The sequence below is a fragment of the Echinops telfairi genome, unplaced genomic scaffold (assembly GCF_000313985.2).
Source record: "Echinops telfairi isolate 266 unplaced genomic scaffold, ASM31398v2 ScPeMD7_25;HRSCAF=90, whole genome shotgun sequence".
NCBI lineage: Eukaryota > Metazoa > Chordata > Mammalia > Afrosoricida > Tenrecidae > Echinops > Echinops telfairi.
The window spans coordinates 13,410,294-13,430,864 of NW_022103922.1; the positions used below are offsets into that span (position 1 = coordinate 13,410,294).

At 42.5% G+C, this 20,571-nt stretch overlaps 1 protein-coding gene across 1 annotated transcript; it reads left to right on the forward strand.

The window, feature by feature from the left end:
- Nucleotides 1-1,375: 1,375 nt before the first annotated feature.
- Nucleotides 1,376-17,334, forward strand: TYRP1 (tyrosinase related protein 1). The gene is made up of 7 exons (XM_004706527.2): nucleotides 1,376-1,760; nucleotides 3,205-3,527; nucleotides 7,208-7,412; nucleotides 9,628-9,795; nucleotides 11,675-11,854; nucleotides 15,411-15,557; nucleotides 16,683-17,334. The coding sequence occupies exons 1-7, from the start codon at nucleotides 1,376-1,378 to the stop codon at nucleotides 16,886-16,888; spliced, it is 1,614 nt and encodes a 537-aa protein (XP_004706584.1). The 3' UTR covers nucleotides 16,889-17,334.
- Nucleotides 17,335-20,571: the final 3,237 nt, after the last annotated feature.

Genomic DNA, 20,571 nt, shown 5'->3' on the forward strand with positions numbered 1-20,571 from the left:
AACCTAGATGATGAATCTTAATACCTTTTGTACATAATTATGGATCTCAAGATAAAGATTAGACTCCATAAAGACTGACTCCATATGCATGAACTCAACTCCAGAAGAAAATTATTCTTGAAATACTTGATGAAGACTGCCTACAGAGAATGTAGGAAATAAGAAACCAGTTAATGAGGAGCTTCTAAACACAGTGGATTCTTTCTCTCAGAGAAAGAGACCAGTTTGGATGCAGGAAAAGGGGTTGGGTACCAAATCTATAAACACCAGGCTGGTACCCTGACAGCCAATGTCATGCAGCTTCCTGAAAATGCATCAGGTTTTCTTCTACCTCAATTATTCTCCCTAGGAATTGTAAAAATAGCAGAATCTGTTTTCAAATCTGAGCCCAACTAAAAACTACTGACTGCTGAAAAGGAAGCATTCGCCTGGCTCTTCTATCAGGAAGGAAAAAAGTAGTAGTGGGAGCTCGTCTCATCTGCCCAGGATAAGCCGTCAAGGAACTAGAAGCTGCGCAGTGAAAACAAGGGCCCTCTCGCTATCTCTGACTTGTTATGTTCCAAATTAGTACCTCTGACCTTTTCTTAAAACGTTAAGCATCACAAGGAGATCAGCAGGAATCATGTGCTGACCAAGAACTTAAAGGGCAGAAAATCTCACGGTAGTGAAAGGGGATTATTAAAGGGTGGAGAAGCAGGCCAGCCCCTCCCAGTGTGTGTGTGGGGGGGCGGGGGGGGGGGCAGACTTGGGATTAGTTATCAGACTGCAACTGGCACGTAATTAGCAGTGCTGACATCAGGGGGCCAGCAAATATAAAACACTCCTTGGTAGGAGACCTTCAGCAGAGAAACGGCTCAGGAGCTGAAGGTACTCTCTGGGGAGTGGGTGGACTCCCGCCAAAGCTCCCTGAGGATGTGGACTTTAAATCCCAGAAATTAACTTGCTGGAAATCTGTCCCCCATCCTGCAGCATCACAGTTAAATGTAATTACGGGTGGTGACCCGCTAATGAATGCTTTTGGTAAATGACATCCAGGATAAGTATTTATATATATAAATCAAAATGAAGACTAGGCTAGGAGCTTTAATTACACAGGTATTATACCTGTCAGGTTTTTAAAGGTAAATGACTATTTTTATGAATTCGTTGTGGGAGAGGTCATTTCACAGGTAATGAAAGAATTCTGAAAGTGGGGTGGGAAGGGCTCTTGCCATTTATAAGAGAACCAAAAAAAAAAAAAAAGCACACACAACAAAGGACTTTGGAATAATTGTATTTTTGCTTTCTCCTTTTCAGTGGGATCTGTGTGCCTCAGTCTCCTCTTCGCAGAGGGCTGTTAACCCGAGCCTTGCCCTGCACTGTTGCTTCACGCACCATGAAAGCTTGGAAGCCCTTCTCTCTGGGCTGTGTCTTCTTCCCCCTACTACTGCTGCAGCAGGCCTGTGCTCAGTTCCCAAGAGAGTGTGTCACCACCGAGGCTCTCAAAAGTGGCGTGTGTTGTCCAGACCTGTCGCCTGTGTCTGGGCCTGGGACAGACCCCTGCGGCTCATCATCCGGCCGGGGCAGCTGTGAGGCGGTGACGGCAGACTTCCGACCCCACAGCCCCCAGTACCCCCACGACGGCAGAGATGACCGAGAGCGCTGGCCCACCCGGTTCTTCACCAGGGCGTGCCGGTGTAACGGCAATTTCTCAGGCCACAACTGCGGGACTTGCCGTCCTGGGTGGAGAGGTGTGGCTTGTGACCAAAGGATCCTCATAGGTAAGTGGGAGGTGAGCTGGGCGTCCAGCCGTGTGGGAGGGCTTCGGGGTCTTCACAGAATTCTAGGTCAAGTGGTCTGTAGGAACGCTAGGAAAACATGTAGCCCGAGGGTCCTTTGCCCAGAGAGGAGAAGGAGGCTTAGACTGGTTAATAAACTTAACTCAGGCTTACCAGATTGGAGGAGATGCTCAGACATGAACGCTTACTGTATAGCCTGTATATGCTGGGCATCGTGGCACATCTTTCTGCCCTGTCTTCTCAGGGTAGCTATTTTCATTGCCATCCACCAGTTGCTGGCATGTCAATTCTGACTCCTGGCAATCCCAGGTGTGTTCGAGGAGAACTGTGCTCTGCCAGGTTTTCAATGGCTGATTTTTCAGAAGTAGATCACCAGGTTGGAATCAAATCTCCAACCTTGGGGACAGTCGCCAAGCTTGTTCCCCTATTGCCCACCAAACTTACACAACTGGTCACTGAAAAACCTGGGATTCACACTTGGATTCGCCCCACTCTTTTTCTACTACCCTCGATGTCTCATGGTGAAACTTCCCATTGAGATGATCAAATTCAGGAAGTTGAGCTGGTGAGTCGCCTTGCGGGATGGCACTGTGTAAGAAAGCACTCAAAAATAACAGTGATCCGTGCCCTATGTGCTGGACACTGGACCAAGAGGTTAACAAAGCGTTCATTGAGCAATGATCATGAGCCAAGCCCTGATCTGTTTTGTTGTTGTTGTTGTTGTTGTTGTTTTAGGTGCACTTTAATCTTTACAACAATTCTATCAAGCAGATCTTCATGTCCAGGTTCACAGATGAAAAACCAAGGCTTCAGGAAAGCCTTCCAGGGTCACAGAATAAATCTCTGGTCTTAACTGCTATGATGGACCACCAATCTTGTTTTTGAAAAATGTATTCTATTAAACCCATAGAAGCCCTATAGGACAGAGCAGGACTGCTCCTTGGGGTTTACGAGGCTATAAACCTTTATGGGAACAGACAGCCTCACCTTTCTCCCTGGAAGGGGCTGATGGGACCGAACCACTAACCTTGAGGTTAGTAGCCCAGTGCTTAACCCACTGTGCCACCAGAGCTCCTTATTATATCAAAGAGTGGCAGAAAATTCCAAAGCAATGCCAATAGTGAGGAGAAACCAGTATCACTGGATGCCAGACTTATAAAAACGTATAAGTAAGATTAGAGATAGTTCATAAAAACCCTAGTGCAAGTTGGCTTCCCAGGAAGTAGGGAATGTGAGAGTGAAAAAGAAAGACAAGTGCTACTATTTTTCCTTCTGAAAGGAAAGGAAAGGATTTAAAGCAGATCGGAATGTATACACAGACCAGGAATGGGGAAGGGGGTATGATGTGCTACATGATGATTGTAACCCTTCTCAGCCCATGCCCACAAGGCAGACGTTTACAGGGTTGGATTTTATCTCCTCACAGTCAGGAGAAACCTTCTGGACTTCAGTGCCCAAGAAAAGAGCCACTTTGTCCAGGCCCTCGACATGGCCAAGCGCACAACTCACCCCCAATTTGTCATCGCCACCAGGAGATCCGAAGAAATATTGGGGCCGGATGGCAACACGCCACAATTCGAGAACATTTCCATTTACAACTACTTTGTCTGGACACATTACTACTCAGTCAAAAAGACCTTCCTTGGGACAGGACAGGAGAGCTTTTCCGAAGTGGATTTCTCTCATGAAGGGCCCGCTTTTCTCACCTGGCACCGATACCACCTCCTGCAGCTAGAGAAGGACATGCAGGTAAGCATGGGGTATTTTGACTTCCCAGACCTGTTGCAGGCGAGGTGCCTCGTCTGCAAACGACTTGAACGCACGCTTGTCCTGAATGAGAAGGAGGTGAAATGAGAAACAGAACAAGACAAAAACCTTCACGTGTCTGCCTTTGACAGTCACTGAAACTTTCCCCGGGGCTAATTATCTATCTAGTTAATTCATCTTCATATGTTGTGGAAGTGAGATGGATGTAATATCCATGAGGAGGAGGCCAATGGAGATTATTTCTAGGTGTGAATTAAAGCTTTGGAAATGTTCTACCCCTCTGTAATTGAATAATGATACTCAGAAAGTTTGAGTCAAAAGAATCCCAATTAACAAGCCAGTCGTCACCACCAGGAGTCCTGGTGGCATAGAGGGGCTGGTAATCCTCAAATCAGCAGTTTGGAATTACCAGCTATTCCCAAGCAGAAAGAGGAGGCTTTCTGCTCGCGTGAAGATTTACAGGCTCTGAAACCCACAGGGACAATTCTCCTCTGCCTGGTAGGGTTGCGATGAGGCAGCAGCAGCAAGTTGATGGGTGGCAGTCAGTTTGCAGTGAGTTTCTTCACCATCAAGTGAAGCCCTATCCTGGCCTGGGTGAAGGAGCACCCTGAATAGCCTTTCACCCCATCATCCCAATGGATGGTTCTTTCCAATGTGGTAGATGATTTCAATGCAAAAAAAAAAAAAAAAATCTCCATTTGTCACGTTTTCTTACACTCCACATTTTTTCTCATGCCCTTTATCACTGTGAAGTGTTTTAAAAATAATATTAAAAATTGAAAAATTTACCTAAGATATGAATGAGAATTGACTTGTTGGTTTGTTTGGACTTTCATCAGGCATTATGTCTAGGCAAAAGGCTTTGACTTCATTTGACATAAAGTAAATTTCAGTTTAAGTACAATGGTTTCTTGCTTAGTTTCTGAGCAGATAACTCAAAGTCAGGCCTAGTATTACTTAAAAGATGTACTAGTGGCATAGCGGTTAAGAGTTCGGCTGCTAACCACAGGTTAGCAGTTCAAAACCACCAGGCTCTCCATGGGAGAAGGATGAGGCTTTCCACCCCTGTTAACATTTACAGTCTTAGGAACCCTCAGGGGCAGTTCTACCCTGATCTGTGGGCTCACTGTGAGGCAGGATTGGCTTGATGGCTGTGAGTTTGAGAGTTTCAATCAGTTGACATAATAGCTTGTTGTTGTTTCTTTTACCAATTGCTACATCTCTTGAGGGAGAGCATGGTGATTTTAAGGTAAAATTGAAAATGATTAGATCAGACTAGAAAAGCTACAATTTAAACTGTTCCCTGTGTTAAGACAGCAGCAACATCAAGACCCCGGTCTCCTCACACTCCCCATCAAGAAAATACGAACACTCAGCCAAAAACGTCTGAAGGCAAAGAGGTGTTTGGGGTCATGTATTGATTGTGAGAGTGCTGAACATTATTTAAAAGATAAATAGTTGGAAGGTGAGGAATTAATGCACTAAAAGATGGGCTAAAATATTCTGACGAGAGTAGTCTCTGCAGACATAACTTGGGAGTGATTGAACACTTTGGACTTTGTTTTATGGCTCTGATCACAGTTCAGACATTTAGTGGATCATGAGTAGATAAATCTGTCACTCGTAATTGACTCCAGATCTGGTTGCCTCTAGCTTATTTTCCCATGGGCGCACTGTAATGGAAGGGCGGGGGAAGGTGTCTAAAAGCTTCAATTCCGCCTGTGTAAACTTCAACCTCCATGACATACACTTTAAAATCTCCACTGCACACGGGATCCAAGAAATTACGACGTAATTGTACTGCACAGTGAAAATGCCACATGAATGTGTTTCAGCTCCTGAATGTCAGCTGCTGGACCACAAACAGACTCGTAATGAACCCTGGGAAGCTGTCACTGATTTTTGTGAGCCAGAACGAAAGTTTCTAAATGAGGAGTCTAAACTCCTGGGGATCCTTCGCTGGGAGAGCATTTGTTGAAGGCTTTGGGCCCTCTGAAAACACACCGAGGACACGGAAACGCTTCCTAGAAAGTAGGGGTTTTTCAGAGTAAAAGAAAGAAATGCGCTAGAGCTTGAGAAGTGAGATAAAACAATGGTAACCCCGCCATTGAGATCCCACCATCCAAACTCACCTCCTCCCAGGCCCAAAGCAGGGAGGAACAACAAGGGAACGTAAGTTTCTAAGAGCCCCATACCATGACCATGCAATCCTGAGAACAGCACTTTTTAAAATGGGAGATCAGCTCTAAATTCATGAGTGGAAAGCAATATTCTGCTGCTGTTGAGTATTTCTGGTTTGTGTGAGTTTCAGGCCTTGTTAAGCTCTGAAACAGGGATCTCAAAAAGGGCCTCTGGTATAGTCCCCACACCAGGAACCTACAAGCTGAAGACTCTGTGTGGCTGGTGGCCTCCCCAGAACCAAACTGACTGGGGTCATTTGAATTTATTTAAAAACAAAACAAAAACACCAGTGTGCACAAAACACAGATGTCAAGGCTGGAGCTGTCCTGCCGGCAAACTCTTAGTGACACTTGAATTAGAGAAAGCAAAATTAGAAGTAGATGAAATGTCAAGGTTTAAAGTTCCTATTAGCGAGTGTTGGTAAAATGAATAGAAATGGAATCGCCAGCCTATGTACTAGATAAACTTGTGTAAAAGCTACGTTTTTCAACACATTTTTATGCAGTTTTTGTGGTACAATGAGGGGCCTCGGCGGATATTCGGGTGGGCTTATTCTGAGCATATACGGTAATGCAAAACAAACACCAAAAAGCTCAGTGCCATCAAGTCAATGCAGACTCCTCATGGCCCTCCAGGATGGACGGGGACTGCACCTGTGGGTTCTAAGGCCCAATACATAACCCACTAGGCCAGTGGCTCTCAGCCTTCCTAATGCCGCGACTCGTTAACACAGTCCCTCACGCTGTGGTGAGCCCCCAACCATAAAATTATTTTCATTGCTACTTCATGACTGTCATTTTGCTATTGTTCTGAATTGGATTACCCCGGTGAAAGAGTCATTTGACCCCCAAAGGGGTCCCAACCCACAGGTTGAGAACTACTGCACTGTGGCCCTAACTCTTTATGAGAATAGAAAGTCTCATCTTTCTCCTGTGGAGGAGCTGGTGGTTTTGAACTGCTGACCTTGTGCTTAGTAGCCCAATGTGGAACCACTACACCACCACATCCAAACCAAACTTACTGCCATTGAATTGATTCATACTGACCCTTTAAGACAGGGCGGGTTTCAGAGATGCACTCTTTACAGGAATAGAAAGCCCATGGAGCAGCTGGTGGCTTTGAACTGCTGACCTTATGTTTAGGGGCCCAATGCAGAACCCAGTAGCCCACCCTGCCTCCTTAAATAATTGAAAAGCAAGACCTTTTCTTTTTTTTCCTTGAAAAAATACTCTGCAGAAACTCCTGTTTCATGAGCTGAATTCCATTCCCTCGAATGCCCCAAAGGGCTGTCAGGGAAAATTAGTCTTTGTGAAATAGATGTTTAACTCCTTCAGGCCTTTCAGCCACTACTGCGGATACGCTCACGGATCCCCAAGTGACTGGACAGGACTAATGGAAACGGACTGCCCGCGCGTAAACCAAGCGCAGAGGGAGGGTTTTAGACCGAGCCGGACGGTCCTAACTGAATGTCTTTTAACTAGGAAATGTTGCAAGAGCCTTCTTTCTCCCTTCCCTACTGGAATTTTGCTACCGGGAAAAATGTCTGCGATATCTGCACCGATGACTTGATGGGATCAAGAAGCAACTTTGATTCTGTCCTTCTAAGTCCGAATTCGGTCTTTTCTCAATGGAGAATAGTCTGCGAATCCGTGGAAGACTATGACACTCTGGGAACCCTTTGTAACAGTAAGTTCCAAATGATAGCGAGGAATAAGACTTCCTGATTAGCTAAGGACATTAAATACGCTGCCAGGAAGGTCCCTCGTCTCTTTGAGACTGTAGACTGTGACGATGGGGAATCATTGAACATTTCATCTATTCAAAGCAACCTGGCAAGGCACTGTGGGGGAACAGAGTCCTTGCCTGTATACATTTCTGGGGTAATTCATCTGTACATTGCTGCCTTGCTTAGTTTCGAAATGTCCAGTTGCCAAACTTAATCCTCTTAGTACACTCAGCATGGCTTAGTAGTCATGTGTCTGGTGTTGGACTCTCACAGAATGTTTCTGTAGACAACCTGGAAGACACAGAACGCGGGGTAGAACCCCCAAAGGGGATGTGGAGGCTACCTTTAAGAAGATGCAGCTGATGTTGACCATCGATGTATAAAAAGGAGCAGAATGCATTCAATAGTCTCTCTAATGTAATCCTTACAGGAAATCTTTATTTCTGCTACTTTCATTCTTCGATGAGTTTATTTGTCCTCATGGCTTCATTGATCATGGTTTTGCAAAAGACCCATACATGGATATACTTAGGTTAAACCTTAATTAGGCATTCCATTACTACGCTCCTTATACACTCGTTGAAACATTTTATTAATGCACCAAACTCAGTATACTGAAAAAGTGAATTACGGATACTGGCATTTTCTTCCAGCCACTGCGGCATCCTATTGGATTCATCCCATGAAAAACACAGCCAAGTTCCTTCTTCACAGTCTCTCACGAGACCATCTTCTCCCTCAGACACTCAGCACCACTCATTCACAGCGGCATTTCCTACTAGAAAATTCACCAAGAATCAAATCTATCGGATGTTATTAGGGGCTGTGGCAAATATATTGTGGGAAAGTCCCTGGGTTAAAATGAAACTTGCTTAACCCATTTCTTTACTGCTAGAGTGTTTTACACGGAGGGAAAATCAGGCTGTGATTCTTTGGAAACCTGTTTTCAAATACCTTTTCCTTGGTATTTACTAGTAAATTCCCTAAGCAATAATTTCCAAGCATCCATTGAATTAGTATTTCCCAGCGGTCTCTGAAATTTACTGATGATCACACACACCTAAAGAATGCACATGCATTTCCCAGTCTTGAGATGGGAGTATATTTTATTTATATATCATATCAATACATTTCATGGAGCGAGTTCGTTATAGACTAATCATGATGCTTAGCCTATTAAACGGGATCTGTTTTAAAAGACAATCATTTAGTGTTATCACCTTTGCCTAAAATGTTTGACTCGTAAAAATAAAATTTCTCTTCTACACCTGTGGAAACTTTTCCCAATCCATTGTCAGGTTGCAGGCGGGGCTTCAGAATGCTTTCGAATAGTTTCTTTCAGTCTCCTTTCTCTCTATTTCCATCTCTCTTTCTCCAGAAGGTACTTTCATCACCAAAAGCACCATAGTTCTTTGTTTGCTTGTCTTACTGCCTATAAATAATTTGATTATCTCTCACTGTAACTGTCAAATACAGGTTGATTGAAACATACGCCATTTTCCAAAGAGATTTTTAGGTTTTTTTTCCTGTCCCTCCTCTGCCAGCTTGTTGCAGACAGGATTTGACCACACACTTATTGACATATATTCTGACCTCATTTCCAAATTACTCAGAGGGAACCTTTCTCTTCCTGAAATCTTGTGCTGTAGAAAGTCAACTTTGAAGGGCTTTAGCGTAGAACTTCTGGGATTTACAATAGCCTTGCTTACATTACCGGATAAACACATTTCTAGCAAACACTTTTGAAACGATTATGCAACCGTGTCCTGGTATTTAAATGCATTTTGGATCAGGGAGCCCCGGTGTAGAATTTAGGTTTATGAAGGTAATTTTAGCAAAATTCAATTTTCCATGGAATGTTCTTCTGACTGCATTCTCATGAAAGAGGGGCTGTAACAGACACCTGGAGCTATATCGGGTAATGCAATCTTTTTTTCTTCTTCTTTAGATGATTATATGTATCATGCAGCTATTGCGAGCACAAACATATAGCTTTGTCTCTTCAACTTATTTTCTTTTTCCACTCTGAGGCCACTAAATGTGCATTTTTAAATCTTCTCTGACATACCAAACAACTCTTATCTTTCGGTGGGCGTGCTATGTAGAAGGAGCTTCAAAGAGCAGTGATGAGACATCATTACAGAAATGTGGCCATACCCATCTCTTCCCTCCCAGGCACTGAGGGCGGGCCCATACGGAGAAATCCAGCCGGAAACGTGGCGAGACCGATGGTGCAACGTCTTCCCGAGCCACAGGATGTAGCTCAGTGCTTGGAAGTTGGTTTATTTGACACCCCTCCGTTTTACTCCAATTCTACAAACAGTTTCAGAAACACGCTGGAAGGCAAGTAAACAAAATCGGCACAGAAGTCTTACAAGCCAGGTTTCTTTGAAAGGCTTTGAATGACAGAATGATCCTGTGAATGGATGTCACTGGGGTTGCCTATGATGATGTACTGATCACTCCTCCCTCAGAAAGGAGTCCTGCTGGAGCTGTTGGCTAAGTGATGGATGGCCAGGGGCAAGGTCAGTGGTTGGACCACGCCCAGCTGCTCCATTGCAGAAAGTCCCAAGAGTGACAACCTCATTGACCCAAAGGGGCAGTTCTACCCTGGCTTCTCGGGGTCGCTTTGAGTCGGCATGGATTCGATGGCAGTGGGATTTCTCTCCGCAAAACAACTTTTTTTTCTAATCATTTTATTAGAGGCTCATACAACTCTTATCACAATCCATACATACATCAATTGCATAAAGCACATTTGTACATTCATTGCCCTCGTCATTCTCAAAACATTTGCTCTCCACTTAAGCCCCCGGCATCAGGTCTTCATTTTTCCCCTCCCTCTCCCCACCCCCTCCCTCATTAGCCCTTGATAGTTTATACATTGTTATTTTGTCATATCTTGCCCTGTCCGAAATCTCCCTTCACCCACTTTCCTGTTGTCCATCCCCCAGGGAGGACGCCACATATAGTTCCTTGTAATCGGTTCCCTCTTTCCAACCCACTCTCCCTCTACCCTCCCAGTATTGCCACTCACACCACTAGTCCTGAAGGGACCCAAAACAACTATTTTAAGCAGAAGTATCAGATCATGAAACGTTCTTTTTATCATCATAGATGAGGCCTTCTAACTTATTTTTCATGGACCTAAACATTTGTTGAACTCAAATTTTTAGCTAGCTAATTAACTAACATGAGTAACTATTGTCAAATTCAAGTATCAACAAATACTGTTTAAGATTGTGAGAAGTTGTTTGTTTGTTTATTTTACTTCCAAACAATTAGCACCCACTGAAACTTGGGTTGGGCATGTTTTCTTTAGGTCTGTGTCACCCTGTAACTTTTTTTAAAAATGTCTATAATGGTTCAAATAAGTATATCCTAAGATTTGGTTTGATTTCTTATCCAAAAGTTGGGGAAACTGAGCTCCAATTAGGTAAAATGCCTTTCCTAGCATATTTCATATGTGCTGCTCCATTGAAAGAAATACAGTGATAATTTTCAGAATCATACATTTAACATAAATCACCAAGTATGTCTCAATTTTCTAATGCTTACTTAAAAAATACAGATGCTGAGCAAAGTTATTGTGTTTGGTTGTGTGTGTGTGAGAGAGAGAGAGAGAGAGAGAGAGAGAGAGAAAGAGAGAGAGATTACGAAATTTCTATATAATTGTTTCGACATTTGGCTTTCCAGATGGTTAAAACTAATAGAGAGATGGTGGGAAAGCTTGGAGAAATTGTAACTCCCCCATACCATAAGGTAATTTTCCAAAAATAAACGTGCTGACAGCCATTCCAAAGCAGTAAGGTAGAGACTAAGGAAGCATCTGGCCATTTAAGTTCCAGGACCATCGGAGCGGCATGCTCTCAATTGTGTCAGCAGTTTTAAGTAGATGCTTTATTTTGCTTAGATCACTGTTTGCATTGTCAAAATACAGCAGTCTATAGATTTTGACTGGTTTCTGTCCCAGGTCATTATTTTTACCCTAGAGGCTACATTTGGAATGTCACATTGCTTGCTTAAAAATAACCTAGCTTGGGATACAGCAAGTGTCACCAACCATACATACTGAGAAGCAATACAATTATTTTAGGGCAAATAGTGGCCTGACAATCTTTGGGGCAGGGGGTGGGTTTCTCAATATAATCACCCCCATTGACTTTGAAAGTGAAACATTTGCAATGGTCGTTACTATTTTCATCCTTACTTTTCTATCTAGGTTACAGTGATCCTACAGGAAGGTATGACCCCGTGGTTCGAAGCCTTCACAACTTGGCTCATCTCTTTCTGAATGGAACAGGGGGACAAACTCATTTATCACCAAATGATCCTATTTTTGTCCTCCTGCATACTTTCACGGATGCGCTCTTTGATGAATGGTTGAGGAGATATAATGCTGGTGAGACATTTTCCTATGTTGTTTGCAGGCTCAGCGAATGGGATTGTTCAGATGGCATAGCATTCGTAAAGGCTAAGCACTTGGCACACATAAAGTGCACTTCAAAATTAGGATCAAAAGGTGTAATTCTGAGCCCTTTTCAAAATATTCAAAATCCCTTTGCAAATGCAGGCAAGAGCACTCTCAGAATAGTTTTTATAACAGTTATCACCCTCCACTCAGACTAAGCACGTAAACCCTTCTCGTGTTTACTCTGAAAAGAAGGCTACCATGTTTCTCCAATGTTTCTTCCCCTTATCTTCCTACAAACATTCGCATTGCTTTTACAAATGAAGAAGAATATCTGCAAGGGATCACAATAGAAGGTCTTAGGTAGAGGTGGGAAAAATATAGAGCCAAACTCATGGTTTCAAGCTTAATGGTTTCACAGACTCGTGGTACCCCTAAAGCTATGAGACTTCAAGTCTGGAATTGAACTTACCCTGGGGCTCGACCCTCCATCAAATGATAGACTTAGAAGGTCAACAATCACGTTAGGACATGCTCACTCACTAGGACAATCAATCCCAGGAGATCAAAAGGGCAGCATTTTCCCATGGAGGGATCAGAAAGAAGGAAGAAGGTATAGGTAAACACAAGGAAAAAGTGGGGCAAGTTCTGTGATACTGTGGAGATTGCAGTTAACATCATACACCAAAATGTATATGAACTGTTGATTAGGAAGACAATTTGTTCTAAGAATTCTTGCCCACATCACAAACATATGTGAATACATGAGGGAGCTTCAAAATGTACCTGGGGAAAAAATCCCATTATCATTTAATTTTATTTTTTCATGGACTTTTCAAAGCCCGTGTGTGTGTGTGTGTGTGTGTGTGTGTGTGTGTGTGTGTGTGTGTGTGGTGTTAGGCTCAGTTGACTAGAGAAACAAATACAATGACAATCATGTATATATATGAAAGAGCTTTACATCAAGAAGTAATTCTATATCAAAAAGGCACCCCAAGCCCAGTCCAACTCAAGTCCGTGAGTCTGATACTATTTTATAAGTCCGTCTTCTGACGCGCGCGCGCAGCTACATGCAATGATGCAGCATGCAGGAAGACCACAGGCCTGTGGGTGCAGAGATGTGTGGATCCAAGGTGGCAGGAAATAAGGCAGAGTTCCCGTAGCTCTCGGGGTCAGTACTGCAGTCCCAGCAGGCAGAAAGGTCAGAGGACATGCAGTTCCAGTGTTTCACCCTTTTATGCCATCAGGAAGTCATCACGCTGCTGCTTAATTAACAGGTTTGACACCGGCCCTACACTTTCATAATCTTCAAGTTGACATAAAATTATCTGACTACCATATACATATAATCTAAATTACACACACATATATTATATATATTAGAGAGAGAGAGAGAGAGAGAGAATGAGTGTGCGTGCCCTGGTGGCATAGTGGTTTAAGCATTGGTCTGTTAAGCACAAGGTCAGTGGTTCAAACCCACTAGCATCTCTGCAGGAGGAAGATGAGGCTTTCTCAGAAACCCTGTGGAGCAGTTCCGCTCTGTCCTCTGGGCTCTTCCATGAACTGGAAGCGGCGAATGGCAGTGGGGATCTATATGGGGAAAGCGTGCAGAGGTCTTCCACGTCTCCAAAGACTGACACCGTCATGCTCCTCCCACACAGTGCTCCGCAGACTCTCAGGAATGGAAATCTTGTTCAAAGTGAAGGTTTAAAGCTGGCTTTCCTAACATGCCAAAGGAAATACATTTATTTTAAATGACTTATTTAAAACATCTTTAAGGGCTCTCACTTTTGTTCCTACTCGGCCCAGAGGTTTATATTACTTTTGAAGACATGGAAGTGCTTCTGTTGCTTAAAACAGCATAAATTGGTCCTATCTGGAAAGTATTTTAAATGTTGGTTTCTGGGCCTTTACTGCTTCATGCATAGGACCTAACACTGGAGATGAACTATTTTTCTATACAGCCAGACAGCCATTCGGTTGGTTTCTTATTTCCCTGTTGATTGTGTGTGTGTGCAATCAAAAGAAAGAAAACTTCAAACTCACTGCCATTGAATCCATTCCAACTGATAGCAGCTCTACAGGGCACAGCACTGCCCTGATGGTTTCTGAGACTGTAACTCTGTCTGGGTTTAGAAAACCTCATCTTTCTCCCTTAGAGCAGTCGGTGATTTAGAACTGCTGACCTAGGGTTTAGCAGTGCAATGAGTAACTATAGCACTACCAGGTCTCCTTGTGTGTACAACAGAAGCCTCAAATTCAAACTAACTAGGACCATGAATTGATACATTGGTCAAAATAATTGTATCCATCAGAAAATCATTTAAGAAAGAAGTTAAACTTACACATGCATTCACTTGTCTATCCGTTAGTGAAAAGCCACGAACCATTCTTTGGGCAAGAATCGACTGACTGCAGTTATAATCCATCTTCTATGTGTATTTACTTACAATGGTAATAAATAATTTGTTTTTGACAGTGAAATAAGTAATGAAAGGCAATCTGCATGTAGAATTATTCTAGTTTTTTAAAGCCCCTGATTAGTGGTATGACTATAGCCTACCAAAGATAGGAAAGTTGAAATCCAGAAAATCAAGGCAATTTTGCTGAGTTTCAGCCCTCCCAAGCTTTACTGTATATGGAAAATGCTTTCCTATGCTTTAAAGAAGCACTGTGACTGTCCATGTGGGGCACCTCTTGCAAATACAACTGAAGAGCTCACTAGCCTTCTCCCTTTTCTCTCAGTTGGATCCTACCCAAACCCACTTCCAACTCTAATGTGTGATATCCCATTTTGTAATTAATGACACAACCATAAACATAGTAGGGGGGGGAGTGTTTTTGCAGCAAAGAACATAACATTATTTTTCTTCTGCTAATAGAAACATTAAAAATACAAGTTCACGTGGCTTTTATTAAGACAGGAAGAGGAGAACAGTGGCAGCATACCAATGGTATTCCAGGTCAAGAACTCAAAAATTTTAAGCACATTTTGGCCAATATAATAAAGACTCCCCCCAGTAAAGTTATATCTAAGGATTTAGTATACTATAAAAGTTAACAGAGAAATGAAAAACGTATAGGTTAAACAGAAAAATCTACAACGGAGAGAAGTATTCTTGGATACACTTTCTCATTTAAATTACAGATGAGGCTGTAACAAATGGAAAGGTCTTCTTTTCTTAGGTTTGATAAAGAAAGACATGACTTTTATTCACATCAGTGTCTGCAACGTAAAAATAAGATAACGGACGATCATCACGGATGATAAAATGCTAAATCTTCCCTGCTTTTAAATGCTCTTTTTCTACTGGGTGATATGTTGCTACTGTACTGCAAACATGTGAACTCTATTTCACGTGTTTCCCCGTCCTCCTCCCATAAAACTGATTTGTATTTTTAATCTCACTGTAAAGCATGAAAGAACTATCCCCCTCCCCCCCAGCCCCATGTGCTCTTGAATGCTCTGGGAAATCTTTCAAAAACAGGGGTGACATTCATATTAACTTGGTTCGGCTACCAACAAGTTGTCTTTGGCCTATTTTAGATATATCCTCGTTCCCACTGGAAAATGCCCCCATTGGACACAACAGACAATACAACATGGTGCCTTTCTGGCCTCCGGTCACGAGCACCGAGATGTTTGTTATGGCGCCGGACAACCTGGGGTATGCGTATGAAGTGCAGTGGCCGAGTGAGTATATATCGCCTTCATGTCCGCTGTAGACAGCTCCAGTGTTCTCTTTGAAGCCCTCACAGCAGCACAGGCTCGCCGGAGGCACAAACAGTGAGGCCATAGACAACCGTGTGGGACACAGTCCTGTTCCCCTGGACTTGGCGTCACCATGAAGCCAAGTTCACTGGAAAGCCACTGGTCTGAAGCACAAATTGGCAAGGCTGACCTTTTCCATTTGTATTTGGAAGCTTTCGTGTTGCTTTTTATCTTGGAATAAAGAAAGGGCCTTTAATATTGATTGCTAGCAAAGTGGAACGTGGTGTTGAGCTAACTAGGTAGCATGCTATCTCATTTCATCTGCACAACCCGATGGAGTAAATATCATGACCCTCGTTATCCTTATCAGGTGAGGAAGGCTTAAGTCAGTTCATGCTCAAAGATCACAATTCTCGTAAGTGAAAAAACTGAGTTCTGAGCTTAGCCATGTGGATAAAACCAAAATCACTGCCACTGAGTCGATTCCGACTCATGGTGACCCTATACGGCAGGGAAGAGCTGTCCCCATGGGTTTCCGAGATTGTAACTGTTTACAAGAGTAGAAAGCCCCCTTTTTCTCCCTCAGATGTGCTGGTGGTTTTGAACTGCTGACTTCACATTTCAAAGCCCAACTCATCACCACTATGCCCCCAGGTTTCCTCAGGTGCCTGGGTCAGGGTAACGTTGTTTACTGTACACGGCCACCTCTCCTAAACTGAGAGAGAGTGAGGTACTCTGACGATCTCTCCTGAGATTTTGAAATGGAAGACTTTATTGTTTCATTTTAAGTGTCTTTCTCAACAAAGGCAGTAAAGGCCTAATGGAAGAGCAGAGGTTTGAGATTTGGGTAAGATGGGGCTCCCAAAGCAACTGTACCCACTTATTAATCTAGTGGTTGTGTGGACGAGTGAGAATAACCATATCCATCCCCAGAACAGCCATTCATTGTGACCGGAGGAACTGATGCCCGAGAGGGGCGCTATAGTGGGCACTGTGTGCTGCTAAAAACTAAATAAACATGAGGATTTCTGCATCTGGGCTTCAATTTGGGGTGGCATAGCAACTATTTTATGACTTACTTTTGCTCTCCATGTCTCTTTGCAACAGGCCGGGAGTTCAGTATTTCAGAGATTGTGACCATAGGCGTCATTGCTGCCTTGCTCCTGGTCGCCCTCATCTTTGTGGGCGCTTCTTGTCTGGTTCGTGCCAGGAACAAAATGGACGCAGCCAATCAGCCGCTGCTCTCGGATCAGTATCAACACTATGCCGATGACTATGAAAAACTCCAGAGTCCTAACCAATCTATGGTCTGAAGACCATTGACCTCCTCCCTTGATATTTGCTACCGAAATTCATTCCTATCACAAAACCACCCGGTGGAAAATAATAGATCGGTCACTGCTCCTCTCTTTCACTGATATTGTCTTTCCTACACGATGCGTAGGTTACAGTTTAGGCTCCAGAAGTGCTTTTCCCGACTCGGATAGAGTCATTAACATGCTTTCCAAAGGGCTGTGTCTATCAGCGCTCTTTAAGCCGGTGGCTTGGCACCAAGTGGGTGGATGCTTTTTAAGCAGACTTGTGTGAACATCATTGGTATCTTTTCAGGGTCGGCTTCTTGCTAATTTAAATAAACAGCTGTGCTTTGTGTAGGTTTATGTGCCATGGTAAAACAAAATGATTGATAGTAAAGCCCTGTTTAAAATGCATGAGTAGGCATTTCTACAGTGTTAAGATGTACGTGCATTCTTAACATCGATCAACAGATACAAAATTAGTTAAATTGCGTGGGATGGTAAATGGAATTCACAGTAGTAATTTTTATTCAAATTTGTCTTACCATCTGGGCAGCAACATATATTATTTAGTCTAAAACTCAAGATTAAAACAACAAAATTTTTGTCATACTTTTGAACAGTTGTTTAATTATACTGTGTTTAAGAGACAGCTGTTACTACCTGTGTACTACCATGGTTCCTTTACCTTCCAATTTACTGTAAAAGGACTACCCATCCCTATATGAGGGGACTTCAGAAAGTTCATGGGAAAAGATGTAGTTAAAAGAAAAACATTTTCCATGAATTCTTTGAAGCCCCTTCAAATTTCACTCTCCGTCCTCTTCTAGTACGCCGGAGGTTCACAAGGAAGCTTTGTAAGAGGAGACTACACCTCACAGTGTTCCACAAATAACAATCATCTCATTGTGTCTAACACACAGAACACCCACTTATCATTTACCAGGTTTTTATGTAGTGTATTAATTAGTCTGGGTACTTTGGAGAAACAAATCCACAGCAACTCATGTATAAGAGAGTTTTATGTAAAGAAAATGTGCATCACAAAAACATCCCAACCCAATGCTGCCCAAGCCCACAAGTCCAACATTAACCCATTTACCCAACACCAGTCCACAAAGTCCTCCACCTCACAAAACAGAGGCAATGATGCCGACTGCAGGAGGAAAGCTGAGTCAGTGAACGAATAAGCATCTCAGCACTAGCAGGACTCTCCACACAGCTGCTCCAGCACCCAGAGCTGCATCGGGATATGTCCATGTAGCTTCTCCTTGGGGATGTCTTGTAGGAAGTCAATCTTACAAGCTGAAGCAGGGAACTGCTAAGGCAGCTGCACCCTGGTGCGACCATCACAAAGCAAGAGACCCGAGAACTAGAAAGGTGAGTCTCACCACCCATTTATCCCTCCGCCTTTCAATTAGCCCCCACATGTGATTATCGGCCAGGCTGGCACAATTAACTAACTCATGTAGTTTCACACATATGTTGCTTAAAACATGTATCACTAATCACTTTTTCTATGCCATTCTAATAGAATGCTATCCCCCCCAACATAGTAATTTAAATTGATTTTAAAATAACAATAATCATACACTACAAAAAATGGTTAATTTTTATACATAATAAACAAAATTCAATAAACAGAAACTAAGTTAAAGTTATGTACACTTGAATGGACATAGGGATTTCCCCACCCCCACCCAAAAAATAGCCTGAAGGTCATATACACAAGATAAACAGACAAAATATGTTAGCAAATAAATATATATCCATGATCAGATTTTTTAAAATTTTCAGACAATATTACTTACTGTGATCTCTTGGAATGCAAGCTGATTTATTGAAATATTATAAACCCAAAGCTTTTTATATAAGTTGTTCCAAAATGAAACAATGCCCTCCATTTCATATTTTTGAGAGCTGTACTAATTACTCAATATTTATGAAGCACATATACATATCAGTCATAGTTCAAGACACTGGGGGTTTCTGGGAAGGAAAATTCAAAGATAGTAAAATTGAAAAATGACATTTGGCTTGGGTTTCAAGTGTGTACATTGGGCTTCCCAAATACAAGGATAGGAAAGAGCATGGAATTCAAAAGGGACAGTATAAACAAAGGCACAGAATTTTGAAAGAATATGGAATATTCAAAAATGTGAAATGGATCGTTGCCTAGATCATAGCTTAAAGAATACTGAGGGAAAAAATGTGCATAAAATCTTTAACTGTACAGAATCCTAAGAAATTTGGATTTCATTCCATAGCAAGGGAGGAAGAGAGGTGAAGGTAGAAACATAAGCTTGTATATTACAAAGATATTGGTGGTGGTGATGATTGTAGACAATATTAGGCAGCAATAGCTTAGAATGGTCAGAATACTTTATATGTAATAGTTTATGGCAGAGAGGAGGAAAACCTGCCCTGAAACATTTTGTAAAGTTCTACAAATTCTATTGTCTTTTAAAAGTAGTCTGTATTTTAATCTTATGAACAGAGTTTGATCACTTTCCTTAGCATTGTTTTTTTATTTTTCTTGCATGGAAGGACATTGGGTTATCTTTCTACCTACTATAAGTTCCGTAACATCTTCTAAATTGATCATTAAAAATGAACAACAACCCCCCCCAAAAAAAAAAAAAACAACTCACTGTCATTCAGTGGAGTCTAAACCTCTAGGACAGCGCAGAGCTGCCTTTCTGAGTTTCCAAAACTGTTCATCTTTCCAGAAGGAAAAAGCCTCATCCTTCTCTGGCAGAGCTGCTAAGTTTCAGACCTCCGTCCTTGCGGTTGGCAGCCCAACACATAACCATCACACCAGCCGGGCTCTTTCAGGGGACGGTCACTCTCTTATAATGTGCTGGCTATGCTGTTAATTGCAAGCAAGGGTCATGTGCAATCTTGGAGATATTTGCACTGTACCTGCCCCTCCAGTTCTCCTATTAAACACAGGAAATGAGACTCAAATGTACTCGTTGGAAAAGCAAATTCCATACCATTCATTCCTGCTGGTGTAAGCATATCAGTGTCACAAGTTAAGCTGTATGATGGAGTGGATGAAAACACTGGAACTTTTCCATTCAATAAATATCAATTATTCTTGTGGTCTAACAAGTTATATCCTATATTCATTCCCAAAGCACATTTTAGAAACAGTGCTCCCTTACAACTCCACACAATTTTTGCAACTGGATGCAGAGGAAAAGAAATGTTTAGCTATTAAATAAATGTGACAATGGTTAGTTACAGGACATTGTTTTTTGTTTAAATAATTTGATGAGCACATACTTCACTTATCATACCATGTAATTGTTCCATCCTATTAAGAAGAGCTGGGACTAACTTCAGAACATGTTTTTCTTATACTACAAGGTCAACAGTTGGAAATCACCAGCCGCTCCTCAGGAGCAATATGAAGATTTCGACTCCTGTAAAGAGTGTGTCTCAGAAAACTGTGGGGCCGTTCTACCCTGTCCAAAGGGTCAGTGTGGGCTCGAAGGCAGTGAGCTTGATTTGGTTTTGTCAGAGGCACTGAGGTAGTTAGTTTGTTGTGGCAACCTGGCTGATAAACACACGTGGGGTCAATTGAAGGGCAGAGGCTCAGTGAGCCTCACCTTTGGAGTTCTTGGGTCTCTTGCTTTGTGATAGTCGGACCAGGGTGCAGGTGCCTTAGCAGTTCCCTGCTTCAGCTGGCAAGACTG

What these genes read in the sequence shown, in the direction of transcription:
- TYRP1 (XM_004706527.2), top strand. Translation starts at nt 1,376, where the DNA reads ATGAAAGCTTGGAAGCCCTTCTCTCTGGGCTGTGTCTTCTTCCCCCTA. An exon ending in TGACCAAAGGATCCTCATAG is followed by an intron (nt 1,761 to 3,204) that starts GTAAGTGGGAGG and finishes ATCTCCTCACAG; the next exon opens with TCAGGAGAAACCTTCTGGAC. An exon ending in TTTCAGAAACACGCTGGAAG is followed by an intron (nt 9,796 to 11,674) that starts GCAAGTAAACAA and finishes TTTTCTATCTAG; the next exon opens with GTTACAGTGATCCTACAGGA.